Genomic DNA, 20,618 nt, shown 5'->3' on the forward strand with positions numbered 1-20,618 from the left:
AGATCTACTGAAAAGGCACTGATTTGAGCTCTTGGCTCTGAAGAAGTTGAAGACTTTCACAGCAATTGGAAGACCTCTTTTGGGGATTGTTGGAGCGGCTGTTGACACCAATATGAGCCCCTGTAGAAAGCCTGACATGTGGAGCATCTTTCCTTAGTGAAGCTGCAAAGGCTGAGGCAGTGCCAACCTCACAGATCCTCCATCTGTGCAGAGAATACCAAGACTTCCCATCCAATTCAACTTGTACTTGGCATTGAATGTTCACCATCTTAAAGATATCAATGGCCTAAATGGTTTCCAAAGAGGGCTCACCAACAAGAAATTTTTCTTTGGTGAAATTAGTCACTCTCAAAGGACAAAATCAGAAACTGGCTGCACTGAGATGCAAAGATTTTCCCCAGCCATATGCTTGAGGAAGATAAAGGAAGTCTGTGGGCTCTAAACCCCTTCCATGGTGTTCAGGGGTTCTACAGACAACAGGTTAAGTCCCTTGTGTACTCCTTCCCTTTTCAACAGCCCTTTTTCTTCTTGGTAGTGGGCCTAACAGAAGACATTGATTGCTTCCAAAACTCAAAGCAAAAAATAATACCCAGAATGTTAGTGTCATATAGTTCCTCCTTAAACTACACTATAGTCATTCAAGCTTGAAACAGTTCCAATCCAGTATTTGCAGACTACTCTTAAATTAGTGGGTACTTTTCTTTTTTATTTTCAAATTACATTTGTCATTCATACTCATTCAGGAAATATTTATTGATCACTTAGTAGTGACTCTATGGCACTACGTTACGTGTTAGAAATATAGCAGTGAACAAAATAGACCTTGTCCTGTCTTCAAGAAACTTATTCTAGCACAAAATATTTATTAACAAGAAAAACAGCCATTACTTAACTTAGACATCACTTCTTCTTAATCTCTTTTTCTTCAACAGTAATATCAAAGTGCATTGCATATAGCGATTCAATACATATTTATTAAATTCAGTTAACCAAACATACTATTTTACATGAAATTCAAACTAATAATGTCAAGAATATTTTGGAATAGTTTTTTATTTGTTATTTAAAAATTCTGTGCTTATATAAATTCATTAACTATTTCTGTGTGGGTGTGTATGTGTGTGTTTAAGTTCACAAATGTCTAGAACTTTGTGTTTTAGTTGAATTTGGGATTTATCAGAGTATGTGGAGAAGGTTGCCGATTTCCAATAGTCCCTTTTGTCTCATTGGTTTCTGTGCTCATGGATGTCTCCATACAAATCATAGCATCTTATTTATTAGCTTCTTCTTTCACACATAGCAATCAAGACAGCAGTAAGCTAATGGATTTCTCTGCCCTAACCAGAGAATGATACAGGATAACTTAATACTGACTGTTATTTGGTCCCTTATACCAATAATGGAGACTAACTTTTTCACTCCAGTTCTTTGTTTTTCTTCCCAATATTGCAAAATTATACCAATTTTAATCATTTACATGATACAGATTTATGATATCTCAACCTCAAGAGTAAAAATAAAATCTTCAAGATGAAATTTCAGGCAAAGTAAGGTCAAAGAACCAGGACTTTTTTTTTTATTATCCTTAACAAAACACCTACATATTCTGGAGAAGAAAAATGTGTTCTCTCTAAAGATTTGCTTCCATGTGAAAAATGTTTCCACAGAGAGGAACCAAATAAAAATGCCATATGAGCATTTCTCCTAATAGCCTTTGTTTATAGTCTATTTATTTATTTATTTATTTGGCCCCATCAGGCATGAAGTTTATAAAATATTTGGACAAAAGTGTCTGAAAGTAACCCAAACTTTATTGTAACTAGTTTAGGTATAATTTAAGAAGCACCAAACTCACTCACCTAAAAATATTTTTCCTATCAACTGTCATGTGTCGCACTTAAATTCCCACCATTTGGCACTGAATATCTTGTCAACCCCACATCATATGCCAAAGAAATTTTATCTGTAAGTGTTTAACTCATTAATGGGTGACTCAACACAATTGGGAAAATTATTTTGAGACTTCTTAGTACATTTGGAAACATGAAAGCAGAATCCGGAAGGAACAGGATCAAAGGAAGGGTAAGCCCTGATAAGGAAAGGTGACAGAATGTTCTGAGTATAGGAAATGTAGGCTGAGCAGAAGAACTCTAGGAAGGCAATGGATATATGTGTTTAACTCAGAAAAGAAAGAAAGCAAAGGAAACAGACACCATAGAGCAGTAGAAAGAAGTCAGGTCTAAGATTCACAAGCTGTACCTTCTAATGCTAGAATTCGGTTTTGGAAAAGTCACTTCATTTCTATACTAGTTAGCCACTGCTACAATACTGCTATGTAATAAATCACTCCTAAACTCAGTGGCTTATCATAATAGTAAGCAGGTTGGCTTATCGGTCATGATTTGCCCAATCTAGGCTGGTCCTTGGATGGACTTGGCGAGGCTTAGCTCCAAGCTGCAGAGAAGCCCAAGAATGATCCACATGTCTCTCATTCTCCTTTGACCAATGGCTACCTGACGTCTGTTCTTCTTATGGCAAAGTGCAGAATTCTAAGAGAGAAAGCAAAATTATATAAGCACATTTCAAGCCTCTGTTATACCATGCTTGTTAACTTAACATCCCATTAGCCAAAGGAAGCCATATATGGTCAAGGCCCAGGGCAAGGGGTAAAATTCTTCTATTCACTGCAATGCCCTGACAAAGGCATGGATATGATACTGTTATAGAGAGGGGGAAAATTGAGACCAGCAACACAATGTGCTAGTTTACCATACCTGTTCTGGACTTTAGTTTCTGCTGCTGTATGATGACAAAGTCGGCTTAGGTCTGTGGCTCTCAAACACTGGTCTAGTTACCAACTGCATCAAAATCATGGGAACAGGGGCGCCTGGGTAGTTCAGTGGGTTAAAGCCTCTGCCTTCGGCTCAGGTCATGATCTCAGGGTCCTGGGATTGAGCCCCACATCGGGCTCTCTGCTCTGCAGGGAGCCTGCTTCCTCCTCTCTCTCTGCCTGCCTCTCTGCCTAGTTGTGATTTCTCTCTGTCAAATAAATAAAATATTTTTAAAAAATCATGGGAACATTTTTTAAATATTATATTCCCAGAGTTGGGTGAGGTTCTAAAAGCTGTCTTTGTCCCTGCCCCCCAACTAGGTGATTCTGATGCACAACCCTAAGCCTGGTCTTTAAGACCATTTATAATTTTTTAAGTTCATGACCAGCTTAGTCTACCATAGAGTTTATCTAGCCCTTTGCTAAATACAAAGTTAAAGTGTGAGAGTACCTGCACAGGAAGAAACCCTAAGCCCCAGATTCTCCCTCAGTCCCTCTATATAGAAGTCTCTAGTAAATGAGGCAGCCTGTACTTCCTCTTTTTAAAGGTTAACTGCTCTCCTCTTCTCACCATGATGTAACTCGGATTTTCCTGCCTACCTCCTATGCCCAAAGCAAATTCTTTGGCTGTCTCAGGATTCCTTCCTACATTCAGTTTTACATCTAGCAATAATGGGCATTGTCGTTGTTTTTAGTCACTTGCCTACAAAGAGATTTGTCCACTAAGCTAGGCAATACTAAGATTCTCATTTTAGGAATCCTCATATTTTTCAGCTGGAAGACAGGCTCAAGCGGAAGTGTCCAAATTGAGATGAGAGGTAAAAGAGAGCTTCCTTTCCTGGGTCTTGGAAAAGATAAATGTAGAAATGAATTTCTCATCTAATTATTCATTCCTGTTTATATATTCTTTAATGATATGTTTCCATGGTTACCAGCGTTGTTAAATGCTGCCTGTGTTTCACTTTGCTTTGATGCTATTTGAGGTAGTATGCCGGTAGGAGAGTTTCACTTTTAAATGAAAGATGTAATTGAGGCATGTATTTGATCTAAGATTGAGTGTTCCTGTGAAGAAGATAGTGACCGTGACATTATTTTCTGTTTGTATAGTTTAGTGTAGTTGTTCCACTGATGTTCTGTGAGTGTCCCAGGCATTAGGAAGGAAGGAAAGGAGGGGGGTAGGGAGAAAGAGAGGGAGGGGTTGAGGAAAGAATCTGAGCCATACACATACTGAATTCATGAGTACATTTCCGTACTGTTACATATATTTAGTGACATTGATTTGACCAGACTGTCAAGTAGGTGAGATTGCTTTTTACATGCCCCATCCCTCTCTTCTCCCCATGCTGTCCCTATTCCTCACCCTACCTATACAAGCCAAGAACCACAGGCTTCTTTCAAAAATGTGTCATATATTCAATTACCTCACCTCAGCATCAATCTGCGTCAGAGTCCCACCTTGTCAGAGGCTGTCTGCTTTTGAAGCCCTAATTGCCACTGAGAAATGCATGGCTTTATCCCCTGCTAAAACAATGCCAGGCATCCAGAGCATATAAGAATTTGGGGGCAGGGCCATGCAGGGGGACAGCATATGTCACTTGTACATTAGCCCCTATCTGCTAGTTGATAATTCAAGCTCATTAGAAAATAACAGCATCGGGGCGCCTGGGTGGCTCAGTGGGTTAAGCCTCTGCCTTCGGCTCAGGTCATGATCTCAGGGTCCTGGGATCGAGCCCCGCATCGGGCTCTCTGCTCCGCAGGGAGCCTGCTTCCTCCTCTCTCTCTGCCTGCCTCTGCCTAGTTGTGATTTCTCTCTGTTAAATTAATAAAATATTAAAAAAAAAAGAAAATAACAGCATCACATCAAATAAGAAAAGTAATCCTCAGTCACTCCTAAGAAATATTTACTTAGTACTCATCTTCAGAAATATGTATATATATATACACAATTTTTTAATGGTGTCTATTGTAGAAATATCAGTAGATTATGGAGGAAACACACCATTTTAATGGTCAGCTTTTCCTTTTCTCTTTTTCCCTCTTAAAAAGGTTTTTGGGTTTCTGACAGTTCTTAGCAGAGAAAGAAGTAACCTCTAAATTTCTTTTCATTTTCTCTCATTTGAGAATGATATGGGTTTCATAGAGTTAAGGCAGTTTGGGCCTTCTTTTACTTGAACAAATTTAGGGATAGCTATTTGGTTCCCAAGAGTCTTGCGCTATTTTGTGGGGTTGTCATGAGGTTATTTTGTTTACTTGGAGATTTTGCCTTCCAGTTTAAACTTGAGAACATGTTGATTCTTTCTTTCTTTGATTTGCATCTAAGAATCAAAAATTGTTATGATCCAAACCAAATTTAGAGATTTTTATAGTTATCTTTTATATTTCCTGTAGTTTTTTATGGGTTATTGATTTACAAGCTTGCAGAGAAATTGAGGTCACTTTTTTTAGCAGTTGGAGATGCAGAATAACTATTCCATGAAATCATGAAATTTTTTTAAGCTGTGTGCACCCAAGTATAAGATAACCTGTAAAGCTCAAAGCTGTTAATGTTTTTATTTTTATTCAGCCATCTTTTTGATGGCATTGCACACAAATTAAAAATGAGTTCTCCTCTTTTCTTGAATTCACATGATTCTATTTTTCTCACTAATTTTTGAAGACATACTGTACCTGTACTGTAGTTTCTAGCTGAATCCTTTGCTTTTTCATTTATTTTTCATATTTTCTAATCTTCCCTCTTCTAGATAATGGGGCCCCAGCATTTTAAATGTCTGTCTTCAACAAGTGGCATGATTTACCTTTTTTTTTTAGGATCCTAAAGTAATGTTAAACTGACCTATTTCTATCCAAGACAACAAAAGTGCTATTTTATATAATGCAGTCTAAACCAGGAGTCAACAGCTTATGAGGGACAACAACAACTCTCAGAAAACCTTGGGAGGACTATTTCAAGCCCAAACCTAAAGAGATGGAAAACACTATAATTAGCATGGCAAGTCTTCATTTTCTTTCTCCTTCATCTTTGGGGTTGGCCTGCTTTAGCATTCATGTATAAGACACAAATTAGAGCTAAAACTGGAGACTGGATACATACATAACTTGGAAGTATAGTGGCAGGTCTCTTAAAGATAGCACTTCATTTCATTTCATCTAATATCTCTTGAAGTTATAGTTTGCTGTTGTCATACTGTGTGTATGTGTGTGTGTATAAAAAATATTTGTATATATATTTGACAGGTTCATCACACTTTTCACAGATCCAATTATGCCACTTCTGAGACCTCTTGATGATGAAAAGTTGCATGTAGAAAGATACCTGCCCCTTGGTAGCATCTTCCTGCAACCTCTTACCTCCTAAAAAATAAAAGTCCTCAAGAAGGGAGTGACAGCCTGAAAGAGATTAATTGCAGACAAATGAGAGAAATAAGGAAAAAGAAGAAGAGCTGTCTGGTTGCTGGGGCAAAGCTGAAACTTGATAGAAAAAATAAATTATGGGGCTGTAGGAGTATACCAAAAACAAACTTTGAGTAATAGACTATAAACTATAAAGACATTTTTTGACATAGCACACAGTCCCTTATACTGGGTCCCTGGATAAACCACCATCCCTCCTTGGTTCTGCATATCATCGGGGGGCTGTAGAGTTTCCAAAATGAATAGTTCCCTCATTGGAAGTCTCATTGGAACCTTTTATCCTACTGCTAAGGATTTCACTTCCGCCCTCCAAAGCTTTTTGGAAACTATAAACCTCATTTGTGAGACTGCACACCATAAATGGATCAGAGCTAGAGGCTCTGACTGAGATAGAAGTGACTTGAATCCCAGCTCTGTCACAAAGTAACAATGCAAACTACTGCATATTGTATCGTATAAAGACTGAGTTTTCCTAATCTTTAAAATGACATAATGCCTGTTTTCCAGTGTTGCCCTAACAAATAATTAGAATAATATATCTACAACACTTAGCTAATACCCAGAAACACTCACTTAATTGATAAATGAGTGTTAACAGATTTATCAGTGAATTAAATAACATCTACAATAGTAGGTTGTTCTTTGATGACAAAAAGTTAGTCCCTGCAACTTACTTCTTGTCTCTAAATCAAGCATACTTGGATTCTTTCAACTCCCCCAAAATACAGTTTTTCAAGAGCATCCTAGACTTTTCCACTCAAAGGCATCTTGTGTAGTAGCCTAAGAGATAAAATAAATGCTTGGTGGAATAAACAGTACACATCTAGGAACCAGGTTGCTAGATTCTTGTCCCAGCTCTGCCATTAATCAGCTTTGAGCACCAGCAAGCCCAATCTAAAACTACCAGTCAAGAAATACAATCAGAAAACAATATACAGTTAGGGAAAGGAATATCTACCTTCATATAATTAAACTAAGTATAGAGAAGAAATGCACAATGACAAAAAAGGGTCCCAAACTGTGTTGACATTTACCACTGAACACAGAGGCTAAAGCCCATTTGTAATACCCATTTTTACTTATGAAATAATTGCAGGTAATGTAGCTATTTATTCCTGTGATACCTTTTGGTGATTCATTGTAAGTCATCAAGAATAAAAGCTCTGTGGCATCCTAAAGAGTCTGGAGGCTGCTGAAACCCACACTTGTAACTCTGAGTTTCTATCAGCTGGTATTTCTCTAATGTGCAAGCAAAAAATTATTCAAGGTCTTTAGAACAAGAAAGTACTTTAAATTCTATTTATAAATTATATGTGCTTTGCCATTAAAAAAGCTAGACCAACCCAAGCACATTATTATTTAAGTTGCCTTATCCAGAAGCCTTTCATTTAATTTTTGTAAATATTTCTCTTTGAGACAGGCATGCTTATTGATAGCATTCCTTAAGTCAAATGAGGGGCTGGTGGGCAAAACAGTCTTATTGTGGCCAGTGGGAGTGAAGGAGGAATATTCTGTTTTGTGTTAGAGTTATGATTATGAAGATCTTGGACCACTTTTGGTTTGCTGTGGTCTATTTGTATCTCTGTTAGAGTTAGAGTCAAGTTCTTACTGTCTTTGAAGACAGGAATAAGATAGTCATGGAAAAAGAAAAAAGAAAGCAAAATTTGATCTTATACTTCTAGGAATTTGCAATCTAACTAGGACGACGAAAAGTCACTGAGTGGAAGAGAATGCATTGGTTTAGGAGACTTGCACTCTTGTCCTGTTTCCTTCTCTCATTTTGTGTGATCCGAGTTAAGTCATCAGAACTTAGCAAGTCTAAGTTTCCTTGGTTATGAAGTTGAGTGATTTAAAAATAATGTCTTAGATTCCTTTAATCTCTTTAGTTCTATGCTAAAGGGATGTAGAAATAAAATTTTGTTACCAAATATGATTAAAAATTAATACAGATTAAATTTTAGGCATTAAATACTGAAGTTATTCGACTACTGAAAGCATCATATATAATCAAAACCTTAACTCTAATCCTAACCAGACTGGATAGTAGACAGCAGTGTACACACACACACACACACACCCCAACACACACAATAGATATATGGATATATATGCATATAGATGTGTGTGTGTGTATGCTAAAATTCTATAGCACATACAATGCAAAACTAAAGTAAAATTAAATGCCTTAGAACTTGAAATGATATTTATTGTGGCAATTTTTAAACAGGATGGATTGCAAAGTAGAGAATTCATAACAGCTATATAAAAATTTGCTCACCTTGGTACAAGTAACCTGTTCATACAATCTTTGGTCGTTTCCACAAACTGCAAATAAAAATTTAAATATCTTGATTTAAACTGCACAAAGACATAACTTTCACATCACTGGACTGATAAATGTAATGGTAAAGCTGCCAAATATTCTCTTATATTAGAAAATACAGAACTCACAGTGAAAGTTGTTTAATAAAAGAACTCCCATAAATCCAAGGTAATATTTCCACATTAAAAATGTTGATCATCAAGGCAGTGGCAAACAATCAATTATTATATATTTTATTCTGACATACCATTATATTAATAAAGTTATTATAAAAATGTCAATTTTGTCTATTGCATAAGTGATACAGTGAATAGGTTTATGGGGAAATCTCAAGGTAAGATATTTTGCTCTTTAGGTAAATTTGCTCTTTTTTTTTTTTTAAAGATTTTTTATTTATTTATTTGACAGAGAGAGATCACAAGTAGACAGAGAGGCAGGCAGAGAGAGAGAGGGAAGCAGGCTCACTGCTGAGCAGAGAGCCTGATGCGGGACTCGATCCCAGGACCCGGAGATCATGACCTGAGCCGAAGGCAGCGGCTTAACCCACTGAGCCACCCAGGCGCCCATAAATTTGCTCTTTAAGTTAATTCCAAATTTCAAGAAAATTGGAATGTTTCAAATTGAACCCATATATATTCAAAGGATTGAATTTGAAAATTATTGGTCACAAAAATGTTCTTTTTCCATTTTCTAAAAATCCTAATCATCATTCAAAATTACTTCATTATTAATGTAATAGCAAAGAACCATATTAGCCACTAAAGACTAAAGATTCTCATCTCAATTATTTATAGCTTGCAAGTAGAGCCCTGCTTCCTGTGCGTTTAATGCTAACTCTGAAAATAATATAATCATAATATTCATTCACTAGTAATACCTACCTAGATGGGCTTTATGAGGATTAAAGGAAATAGGATATAAAAAAGCATCTCTCACACTATAAATGAAGTAATGTTATCTCTTAAAATACCATGTTTTTTGTCTACATTTTAAATAATACATAAAGCTTAGTAGAAAAAAACAGATTATGAAAGACATTCAAATTTTCTTTTATTATTGTTTGCAAATTAGGGTAGACTAACTGCTACAACATTTCAGTAATTTAAAACAATAAAGTCATTTTCTCACGCATGCTGTAGTTCAGTATGAGTGTTCCTGATTGGTTCTAAAATCAGCAATAGTGAGAACCCATAGTTCCTCTACCATGTAGTTCCATCTTCCTCCATGTCCTGAAAGTCCTGTCTTTTTAGGAAGCTGATAAGGAAAATGGAGGATCATATGAGGCAGAGTTTTATGGGCCAGGCCTAGAAAGAGTATCATTCCCACTTAGGTTCCACTGATCCACACAGAACCACATGGCTACACTTAACTGCAAAGAGGTCTGGAAAATGCCAACTCTGTGCCCAGGACACATATACATATATATGTGCTAAAATTCTATAGCACTCACATATACTGCAAAACTAAACTAAATTAAACAATTTAGAATTTAAACTGATATTTATTATGACTGTTTTTAAACAGGAGAGTAAAACCCAGGAGGTAAAACAGTAATTTTTGAAGAGAAAGTGAAATATAATATTTGAAACCCTCATTCTAAATTCTATAAAATTAAAAAGCTGTTTGTCCTGAGAAAAGTCTCTTAAGCCTCTTCAAGTCACTTAATTCATCTTCAATTCAGTGAACTAGGCTGGAAAATTCCCAAGGTTCCTAACAGATATAATCTTATAAATAAAGCAATTTATTGCAATTATGGTCAACCCTGATGTTGGAAGCATTAAAGGAATAATTTGATAATAATATATAATAATTAGATCACATTTTCTAATTAGAACTAACAAGATTTCTGTTACTAAACAACTATCACTAGACACATAGTTAAAAGGTTGCATTTGTCTGAATCCTCCAGCAAAAAAAAAAAAAAATTGGGGAAAAATTTTCATAATCCCATCATCCTGAAATGTTTGTTGTTTATAGTTTCTGCCAGATTTATCCTAGGTACCCTGAATACTTTTAAAAATTTACCAGGAAGTAGCAACTTCCTGTATTTAGAAGAGGGAGCAAATTTTGTTTCTTTTTTGCTAGTCATCATTTCCCTCTATTTTGATGATTTTTCCTTTACTCTTGATGGAATATCCCTCTTTCCCTGTCTCCCCCATCATGTCCCTTGTTACAAAATTATCTTGGGCAAATTGATTTCTGAGGTAGTAAATGGCTCTTTTTGTTTAGCTAAAGAACAAGGAGAAATTATTATAAGTTACTGTTTGTAGAGGAAATGAGCTGCTCACATTCATTCTTGGTTTATGTAACTATAAGCTTTAAAACTTGATAAATCTGAGGCTAACAATAGAGAGTTATTAGGAGCCCCAAATGTAAACACCTAATTGCAAAGCTTTTTTTATATGTAGCAACAGAGAAAGCATAATTAACAGCAATGTAAACTTACCAACAGGACATGTGGACTGACTGTTTTCCCTATTCTATATACACATGTAACATGTATTGACACCAGAGAAACTCACACATTGGGAAAGAATAACTCAGTTGCAGAAAATTTTTGTCAAAAAGTATCATTTGAAATCTATCTTTACTTTTAATACAGCTTAATTTTTTTAAGTTTTTATTTACATCCCAGTAAGTTAACATAGAATGCAGTATTAGTTCAAGTGTACTATATAGTGATCTAACAATTCCATCATTACCCAGTGCTCATCACAACAAGTGCAGTCTTTAATCCCCATCCCCTATTTAACCCATCTGTCCCATCTACCTCCCTTCTGGGAACCATCAGTTTGTTCTCTATAGTTAGGAGTCTGTTTCTTGGTTTTCCTCTCTCTTTCTTTCTTTCTTTTTTTTTTCCTTTGCTAGTTTGTTTTGTTTCTTAAATTCCACATATGAGTGAATTGTTTTTCTCTGACTTATTTCTGCTTAGCATAATACTCTCTAGCTCCATCCATGTTATTGCAAATGGCAAGATGTCATTCTTTTTTATGGTGGAATAAGATTCCTTTGTACACCACCTCTTCTTGATCCATTCATCAGTCAGTGGACTCTTGGGCTGCTTCCATAATTTGGCTATTGTTGATAATGCTGCTATAAATATCAGGGTGCATGTGTCCCTTTGAATCAGTATTTTTGTATTCTTTGCATAATTACCTAGTAGGGTGATTGCTGGATTGTAGGGTAATTCTATTTTTAATTTTTGAGGCATCTCCATACTATTTTCCACAATGGTTGCACCAGTTTGCATTCCCACCAGCAGCACAAGAGGGTTCCGCTTGCTCCACATCCTCACCAATGCTTATTGTTTCTTGTGTTGTTGATTTCAGATGTTGATTTCATTCTGACAGTTGTGAGGTGTATCTCATTGTAGTTTTGATTTGCACTTCTCTGATGATGCGTGACATTGAGCATCTTTTCATGTGTCTGTTGGTCATCTGTATGTCTTCTTTGTAGAAATGCCTATTCATGTCTTTTGCCCATTTTTAATTGGATTATTTGGGTTTTGTGTATTGAGTTGTATTGATTCTTTATATATTTTGGATACTAACCCTTTACCAGATATGTCATTTGCAAATATCTTCTCCCATTCCATAGGTTGCCTTTAAGTTTTGTTGATTGTTTCCCTCACTGTACAGAAACTTTTTATCTTGATGAAGTCCCAATCATTGATTTTTGCTTTTATTTCCCTTGTCTCAGGAGACCTATCTAGAAGAACTTGCTATAGCCCATGTCAAAAAAATTACTGCCTGTGCCCTCTAGAAGGAGCTTTATGTCTTTAGTTCTCACATTTAGGTCTTTAATCCATGTTGAGTTTATTTTTGTGTATGGGGTAAGAAAGTGGTCCAGTTTCATTTTGTTGCCGTCCAGTTTTCTCAACACCGTTTGTTGAAGAAATTATCTTTTTCCCATTTGGATATTCTTTCCTCCTTTGTCAAAGATTAATTGACCATATAACTATAGTTTCATATCTGGGTTTTCTGTCTTATTCCATTGATCTATGTGTCTATCTTTATACAAGTACCATACAGTTTTAATTACTACCACTTTGTAATATAACTTGAAATCTGGACTGTGATACCTCCAGTTCTGCTTTTCTTTCCCAAGATTGCTTAGGCTATTTGAGTTCTTTTATGGTTCCACAGATATTTTCTTTGCTCTATGTCTGTGAAGAATGCCATTGATATTTTGATAGGAATTGTATTAAATATGTAGATTGCTTTGTGAAGTACAGACATTTTAACAATATTTATTCCTCTAATCCACAAGCATGGAATATCTTTTCATTTCTTTGTGCCATCTTCAATTTCTTTCATCAGTGTCTTATTGTTTTTAGAGTACAGGTCTTTGACCTCTTTGGTTAGATTTATTCCCTGATATCTTACTATTTTTGGTGTAATTGTAAATGGTCTTGATTTCTTAATTTCTCTTTCTGCTGCTTCATTATTCGTGTGTAGAAATGAAACAGATTTCTTAGTACAGCTTTTTACAAACACAATTCCTCACCTGGTCTCTTCCTCTATTTATGTTCAAATCAAGGAAAATCTTTCAGTGATGATAAAAAATACATTACAATCTGTATTTTAATAGCTATGATTATTACAAAATATTCTAGTGTTTAAAATTCCTTAATTATAATTTTTCAATTTGCTGATATTAAACTCTTCATGAAAAACAAGCCCAACCCTATATTACTAAATTATTACCATCACGAAACAAAAACCTGATATTTTGATGTCTAACCCAAACAGTCAAAAATTCCCTTTGTTATGCCCAAATAACGGGTCCGTGATTAAAGGAGCAAGACTGATATAAGGCGAAGGTCAAGCAAAGCTTTATTTCACGGCAAGCATCAAGAATCTAACCGAACGTTCGGGGCCGCACCTCTTACAAGAGAGGGCGACCCTTCTCTGTTTCACAGACTAGCTTTTAAGGGCAAAGGCCATGTAGTTGGGCCTGGCCACGCACAGGTGGTCAATGAAAATGTAACACACCCAGGAAACTCTACAGTGATGCTAGGTGACCAATTGAATTACAATTTACCCTAGTAGCCACAAAAAAGATCCTGTTTCTACTGGCTCTGATTAGGGAGAAAGGGAAACCATGCTCTAGCACATACTCTCCTACTGAGTGGAGAGCCCTGTGAAATCCTAAATACAATTCATTGAGCATCAAGCCAAGAAGAGTACAGTGCCTTAAATGAACAGATCAAGCTGCCACACAAAAACCACGCTTCTGCCACTTGCAAAAAAGCTGGTACAGGCTCTTGGGCAGGAGTCTTAGTGTCACTGCTGTGTGATGGCTTAGCAAAGTTCCCCTGCCAGCAGTCACTTACGCTGCCAGCAGTTGGAAAAGAAATGGTATGGAGAGAGTGTTTTCTTTCTTTTTTTTTTTTTTTCTCAAGATTTTTATTTATTTATTTGACAGACAGAGATCACAGGTAGGCAGAGAAGCAGGCAGAGAGAGAGTAGGAAGCAGGCTCCCTGCGGAGCAGAGAGCCCGATGCGGGGCTCGATCCCAGGACCCTGAGATCATGACCTGAGCCGAAGGCAGAGGCTTAACCCACTGAGCCACCCAGGTGCCCCAGGAGAGAGTGTTTTCTTCTATTCTGGCCTAACTAGGAAACTGTTAATGTCTCTCTGGAAACAAACCAAAGGATTAAATAATTTCATTAATGTTTTTTGATCCAGAATTTAAGGCAAAACACCCTTCATTAAGATATTTAAAGAGACTGTCAGAAAAGCTATTTGAGAGTTCAGAAGTATTATAAACTGAATTGTGCCTGCCCAAAATTCATATGCTGAAGTCCTAGGGTGCTATAGATTGTCATTGTATTGCAAATAGAGCATATAAAGTGGTAATTAAGTTCAAAAAAGGTCTTTAGGTGGGTCTTAATCCAATACTACTGATGAGGAGGAGATTGCAGTACAAAAATAACACAGAGAAAAAAAAAAAAAAAAAAAAAACAATGTAAAGGCACAAGGAGAAGCTTCAGAGCCATCTACAAGCCCAGGAGAGAGGCCTAAGAAGAAATCAACCTTGCAGATAAACACCTTGATCTCAGACTTCTAGCCTCTGGAACTATGAGAAAATAAATTTCCATCCTTTAAGGCACCCAGTCTGTGATACTTCATTATAGCAACTCTGCAAGCTAATACAGGAACAGTTTGCCAAACATAAAAAATTCAGATTGTTGTAAGGGCCTATTCAGCCAGAGCAGCCCCACCCCGGTTGAACTGTCATTTTGTTGTAAAATTTGGATTGACCTTGCCCCCACCCAGGGGAACTTGCTTAGAGGCAAGTCCCGGAAACCAGTCCCACGTAACAAAGTCCAAGTACAAGGATGGGTAAGGCCAGGTGGAGACATTCAATTAGTGGGGGCGCATACTGTCTCCTAGCTATCAAGGTGATGGGCTAGTTTCTATGGCTACTGTGGGGTGAATTGTAATTCAATTAGCCACCTGTGTGTGGCCAAGCCCAACCACATGGCCTTTGCTCTATAAAAGTTAGTCTGGAAAGCAGGGAGCGGTTGTCCTCTGTAAGGGGCGGCCCCGACTGGTGTGTTTGACTGTCGGTCTGATTCCTGATGCTTGGTGCGAAATAAAGCTTTGCTTGACTTTCACTTTATATCAGTCTCGCTTCTTTAATCACGGACCCATTATTGGGGTACCCAATTTTGGGGGGACCCAAATTGTGACCTTCAGAGTGTGAGGTCTAAAAGAGCTTCCCTCTTCAGCATATCCTCCACACTCATCTAGGTATGACTACTTACATTTTTGGTCTGGACAGGCCATCCCCTGTTTGGTTCCAGGAGTGAACAAACTTAAGCCCCAAACTGGAAAAATTATTCTCCTACTTAGTATAAAGGATCTTTATTTTTGCTGGAGGACCAGAACCTGGTGCCTAAACACCATGTTTGAGTTCTCAATCCACATCTCTGAATTCCGAACCTTGTTAGCCTTCCAAAGCTGGCAACCAGGCCTCGGCACCCACGTCCTGTTGCACGTTCGTAATCCATTGCTGTCTCCACAGAGTGCTGGCTCTGGGTTTGGAATCCAGAGTTCTATTCTTTGTTCCCCTCCTCAAACCTGGAAAGGGCAATGTTGTGGGCAATTTAAGTTCTTTCATTCAGCCATTCAGAAATTTGCCTCACAACAACTTTAAAATGTAAATTACAAAGTTTACATAATTTTCTAATGAAAGTCTCAGAGAAAGAAGGACTCTTTGTACCCAGAAAATGCTTACAAAGCTGCTCTTTTACATTATATAGATGATCAGAAGAGGCCATTTGAGGTCACTGAGAAATGGATTAGGCAGTGAACAAGTTAAATTAGGTTTCTCAGTTTAAAATCGTCTCCTTATTGCTCTTAATATCAATCAGAAACTTGTTTACAAAATGCTAATGCTGGTAATAATATAAATTGCTGTTTGTTAAATGGTTTTTCTTTTGTTGGACAGTTCAAATCTATTATTTTTCCTTAGGGTTGTTGGCACTCTTAGTAGTCACTGAAAAAAATATTCCTATAAATAAATATGAATTTTTATAATATGACTGTGCTATTTTCAGAAAAATGAGATAACTATGGAAATTTCTGCTTTTAATTTAAAGTTTAAGCCTCATTAGAAGGAAAAGTAGGAAAGGAGTAAATTCCTTTTAAAACTCCACAGAACTTTCTTTTTGGTCTGTTTCAAACAGTAATGGACCTAGTTAAAACAGGAAGCTCAGGATGATGGCAGGCTTTATCAAGCAAGGTACATGAGCAAAGAAAATTTAAAGAAATTCTTAAATAGCCAAATCCATCTCAAGCGGCTCTTGTGATCTGGAGGGAAGGGAAGCTTTAGTGGGAGGAAGCTAAGAAGGTTTTTCTTATTCCAAAGGCTTTCCCATGTGTTGGAAGAAGGAGAAAAAAAAACCACTTTGTCTAGTTTGTTGTGTTATTTATAGAAAATACTTAGCTCTAGATATTTCAATTGGTTTTTTTAAAGTACAAATTGCTCATCAATGTCTGTTCAAGAGTAAGATAATTATTTTTAAAAAGTAGGATAATTATGTTAGACTTAAGAATTTGATTTTTAAAATCAAGTGAAAGATGACACCTTGGAAAATAGAATTTTTATTTTTATCTTAAAGCATGCTCTGTGTAGAGGTGCCTGTTTACAAACTTTCCTCATTTAATTGGTTTTCTTAATATGAAATAGTATTTCCAGAACTAATTAAAATTTTATTCTAATGAATATTTAGGACCAAAATATGTTATCTTTGCAGTACAGTATATAGATTTTTAAATCATCCATAAAGGTAATTATATTTTTTTACATTCGTAAAGAGTTATATATTGTTATTGATGCCAAATGGGTTGTTTGCTTCCTCTCAGGCCATGATTGAAGAAGCCATCACCAGAGCAGAATCTTTCTCAGTTATGTACACACCATTTGCAACAAAAATCAGAGCTGATAAAATAGAGAAAGTAAGAGAGGTTTTCACAAAAACTCATCCTGCATATGTGGAATATATCTATACAGGTAATATTCAAGATATCAGTTGATATTTTTATTTCTATTAAAACAAATTCAGGGCCATTTCTGGTTTATTTGTTTATTATTCTAGTTTTAGGAGTACATTGTTGGGTTGTTGCTTTTTTTTTTTTCACTTTAGTGTATTTTTTTCATTATTGTAAGTGTACTTTTTGTTATGCCCGAGTTTTCACATCCAAAAGACCACCAAGGAGCCAACACTGATGTAAACACACGAGGGTTTATTCAGCAAGTTTATTCTTGGGCCCAAGTATACCCGACACAGCGGAGTAGGGACTTGGACCCTGAGCTTAGTTAAGGCAGGAGTATTTATGGGTTTCTGTTACTAAAGCAGGGTGGGGATTCCTGTTACTAAAGCAGGGTGGGGGTCTCTGGAACTAAAGCAGGGTGGGGCTTACTAAAGCAGGGTGGGGGGAAGTTCAGCCCTTGGGCACAGGGGTCTGAGATGGCTGCCAGAGCTAATATGCTGTACTTCTGCTAAGGCTAAATCTGAGGTGGCCTTAGTTTTTCTCGACCTCCACACTTTTTAATACCCATCACCTATTTCCCCCATATTCCACTTCCCACCTTCCCTCTGGTAACCATTACTTTGTTCTCCATAATTAAGAGTCTGTTTCATTGCTTGCTTCTCTCTTTTTTTCCTTTGTTCATTTGTTTCTTAAATTACACGTAGGAATGAAATCATATGGAATTTATCTTTCTCTGACTGACTTATTTTGCTTAGCATTAAACTCTCTAACTCTACCCAGGTTGTTGCAAATGGCAAGATTTCATTCTTTTTTATAGCTGAAATATAAATTATATATATATATATATATATATATATATGATCACTTCTTTATCCATTCATCAGTCAGTGGACACTTGGGCTGCTTCCATAGTTTGGCTATTGTAAATAATGCTGCAATAAACATTGGGATGCATGTATCCCTTGACTTCGTGCTTTTATATTCTTTGTGTAAATACCCAGTAGCGTTATTCCTGGATTATAAGGTGATTCTATTTTTAATTTTTGAGGCACCTCCATACTATTTTCCACAATGGTTGCACCAGTTTGCATTCCCACCAGCAGCACAAGAGGGTTCCACTTGCTCCACATCCTCACCAATGCTTATTGTTTCTTGTGTTGTTGATTTCAGATGTTGATTTCATTCTGACAGTTGTGAGGTGTATCTCATTGTAGTTTTGATTTGCACTTCTCTGATGATGCGTGACATTGAGCATCTTTTCATGTGTCTGTTGGTCATCTGTATGTCTTCTTTGTAGAAATGCCTATTCATGTCTTTTGCCCATTTTTAATTGGATTATTTGGGTTTTGTGTATTGAGTTGTATTGATTCTTTATATATTTTGGATACTAACCCTTTACCAGATATGTCATTTGCAAATATCTTCTCCCATTCCATAGGTTGCCTTTAAGTTTTGTTGATTGTTTCCCTCACTGTACAGAAGCTTTTTATCTTGATGAAGTCCCAATCATTGATTTTTGCTTTTATTTCCCTTGCCTCAGGAGACCTATCTAGAAGAACTTGCTATAGCCCATGTCAAAAAAATTACTGCCTGTGCCCTCTAGAAAGAGCTTTATGTCTTCAGTTCTCACATTTAGGTCTTTAATCCATGTTGAGTTTATTTTTGTGTATGGGGTAAGAAAGTGGTCCAGTTTCATTTTGTTGCCGTCCAGTTTTCTCAACACCGTTTGTTGAAGAAATTATCTTTTTCCCATTTGGATATTCTTTCCTCCTTTGTCAAAGATTAATTGACCATATAACTATAGTTTCATATCTGGGTTTTCTGTCTTATTCCATTGATCTATGTGTCTATCTTTATACAAGTACCATACAGTTTTAATTACTACCACTTTGTAATATAACTTGAAATCTGGACTGTGATACCTCCAGTTCTGCTTTTCTTTCCCAAGATTGCTTTGGCTATTTGAGTTCTTTTATGGTTCCATACAAATTTTAGGATTGTTTAGGGATACATTCTTTTAATCTGATGAATTGAAATGGGAAGTTATTTTAAGGTTTAAAGTAGAACTAGTCCTCTAGGTCTAGCACAATATTCCTTATGCTATGATGTTTCTATACTTTAAAAGAAGAGGTAGAGGCACATGGATGGCACAGTCAGTTGAGCATCCAACTCTTGATTTCAGCTCAGGTCATGCTCTCAGGGTCCTGGGATGGAGCCCCACAACAGATTCCAGACTCAGCGTAGAGTATGCTTGAGATTCTCTCTCCATCTCCTTATGCCCCTCCCTAACTCACATACTCTTTATCTCCCTAAAATAAATAAATTAATCTTTTCAAAAATAAGTAAAAGGAGAGATAAATTCTAGAAACTCTTAAGATTTTTTTTTTTTTTAACATTCATTTATTTTATAGAGGGAGAGTGCAGGGGGAAATGTGGAAAGAGAGGGAGAGAAGCAGATTCCCTGCTGAGCGGGAAGCCTGATGCAGGGCTAAATCTCACAACCCTGAGATTATGACCTGAGATGAAATCAAGAATTAGATTCTTAACTGACTGAGCTAACCAGGAAATCCATAAACTCTAAATTTTTTTTAAATGAAGGAATAACCTGTAGTAAAATGCTACCTTTCCCCATATTTCTTATCAGTAAACTGGAGTATTATAGTATTTTCCAGAAGATGAAAGTTTTCCAATGCTTCCTTTTTCTACTTTCCTTCTTCCATCTATCTCACACTTCAAACTTCCCTCTTTCCTTACGTTCTTGGATCATTGATATCCAAATGAGATCTGGTTGGTCAAGTATACATAGAGGACACAACACTGGTATTCTCCCTTTTCCCTCTTTTTGTCTTTGGAAGACACTGGCTTTTATTCATTCATTCAAAAATCATTTTTAATATCTATGTGCCAACCATTATTCTGAATTAGGACAAAAACAAAGCCACGCAATGGCTAACATGATAAGGAAAATCTCTAAATACACATATTTAATATCACATCTTCCCATTAAGAATCCTTCATTCCTTATTTTCATGGTTTGGGACCAAGTCACTGATTTATATGATTAATAATGTACTCTGTTAGTGATCACTTTTAAAGTGCCAGGTATTGTGGAGTAAGATGATACTCATTTTGAAACAAGAAAACAGCAACCAGAGAAAACAAATAGCTTTTCCAAAGATGCATAGCAAATCAGTGTTGGCAGGCCTTGGATTTGAACCCATGTCCTTGCTATTGAGCTGTACCATTTTCACCTGATAAGAGCAGAGGTGTGACAGAAGCATTAAATTTAGGTCCTACATAGCCCTTATTTTTCACCACAATGCCTCAAGCTCTTTAGAGGAAACGTATTACATAAATATAAATGGTGATGATTGAATACTGAATCTCTAAAGAACAATGAGAATTTAAGGGCAAGGTAAGGGAAGAGAAGAAACCATAGTGTATGCTATAATGACCATTGATGCTGATTTACTCTGAGCATTTTGTAAGGAGGTGGATAAGAATGTTTCAGAACTCACATTTTTTGCTAATTGCTATAAAGCATTTATTA

The 20,618-nt window shown here is 36.5% G+C and overlaps 1 protein-coding gene across 1 annotated transcript in view; it reads left to right on the forward strand.

Moving 5' to 3' along the window:
• Nucleotides 1-20,618, forward strand: part of SPATA16 (spermatogenesis associated 16) — a 236,938-nt gene that overhangs the window by 150,597 nt on the left and 65,723 nt on the right. Inside the window, exon 6 of the mRNA XM_046002990.1 lies at nucleotides 16,940-17,087. Coding sequence (XP_045858946.1) covers nucleotides 16,940-17,087 — 148 coding nt within the window. The remainder of the gene's footprint in view (nucleotides 1-16,939; nucleotides 17,088-20,618) is intronic.

Source organism: Meles meles, chromosome 4 (assembly GCF_922984935.1).
Source record: "Meles meles chromosome 4, mMelMel3.1 paternal haplotype, whole genome shotgun sequence".
Classification (NCBI taxonomy): domain Eukaryota; kingdom Metazoa; phylum Chordata; class Mammalia; order Carnivora; family Mustelidae; genus Meles; species Meles meles.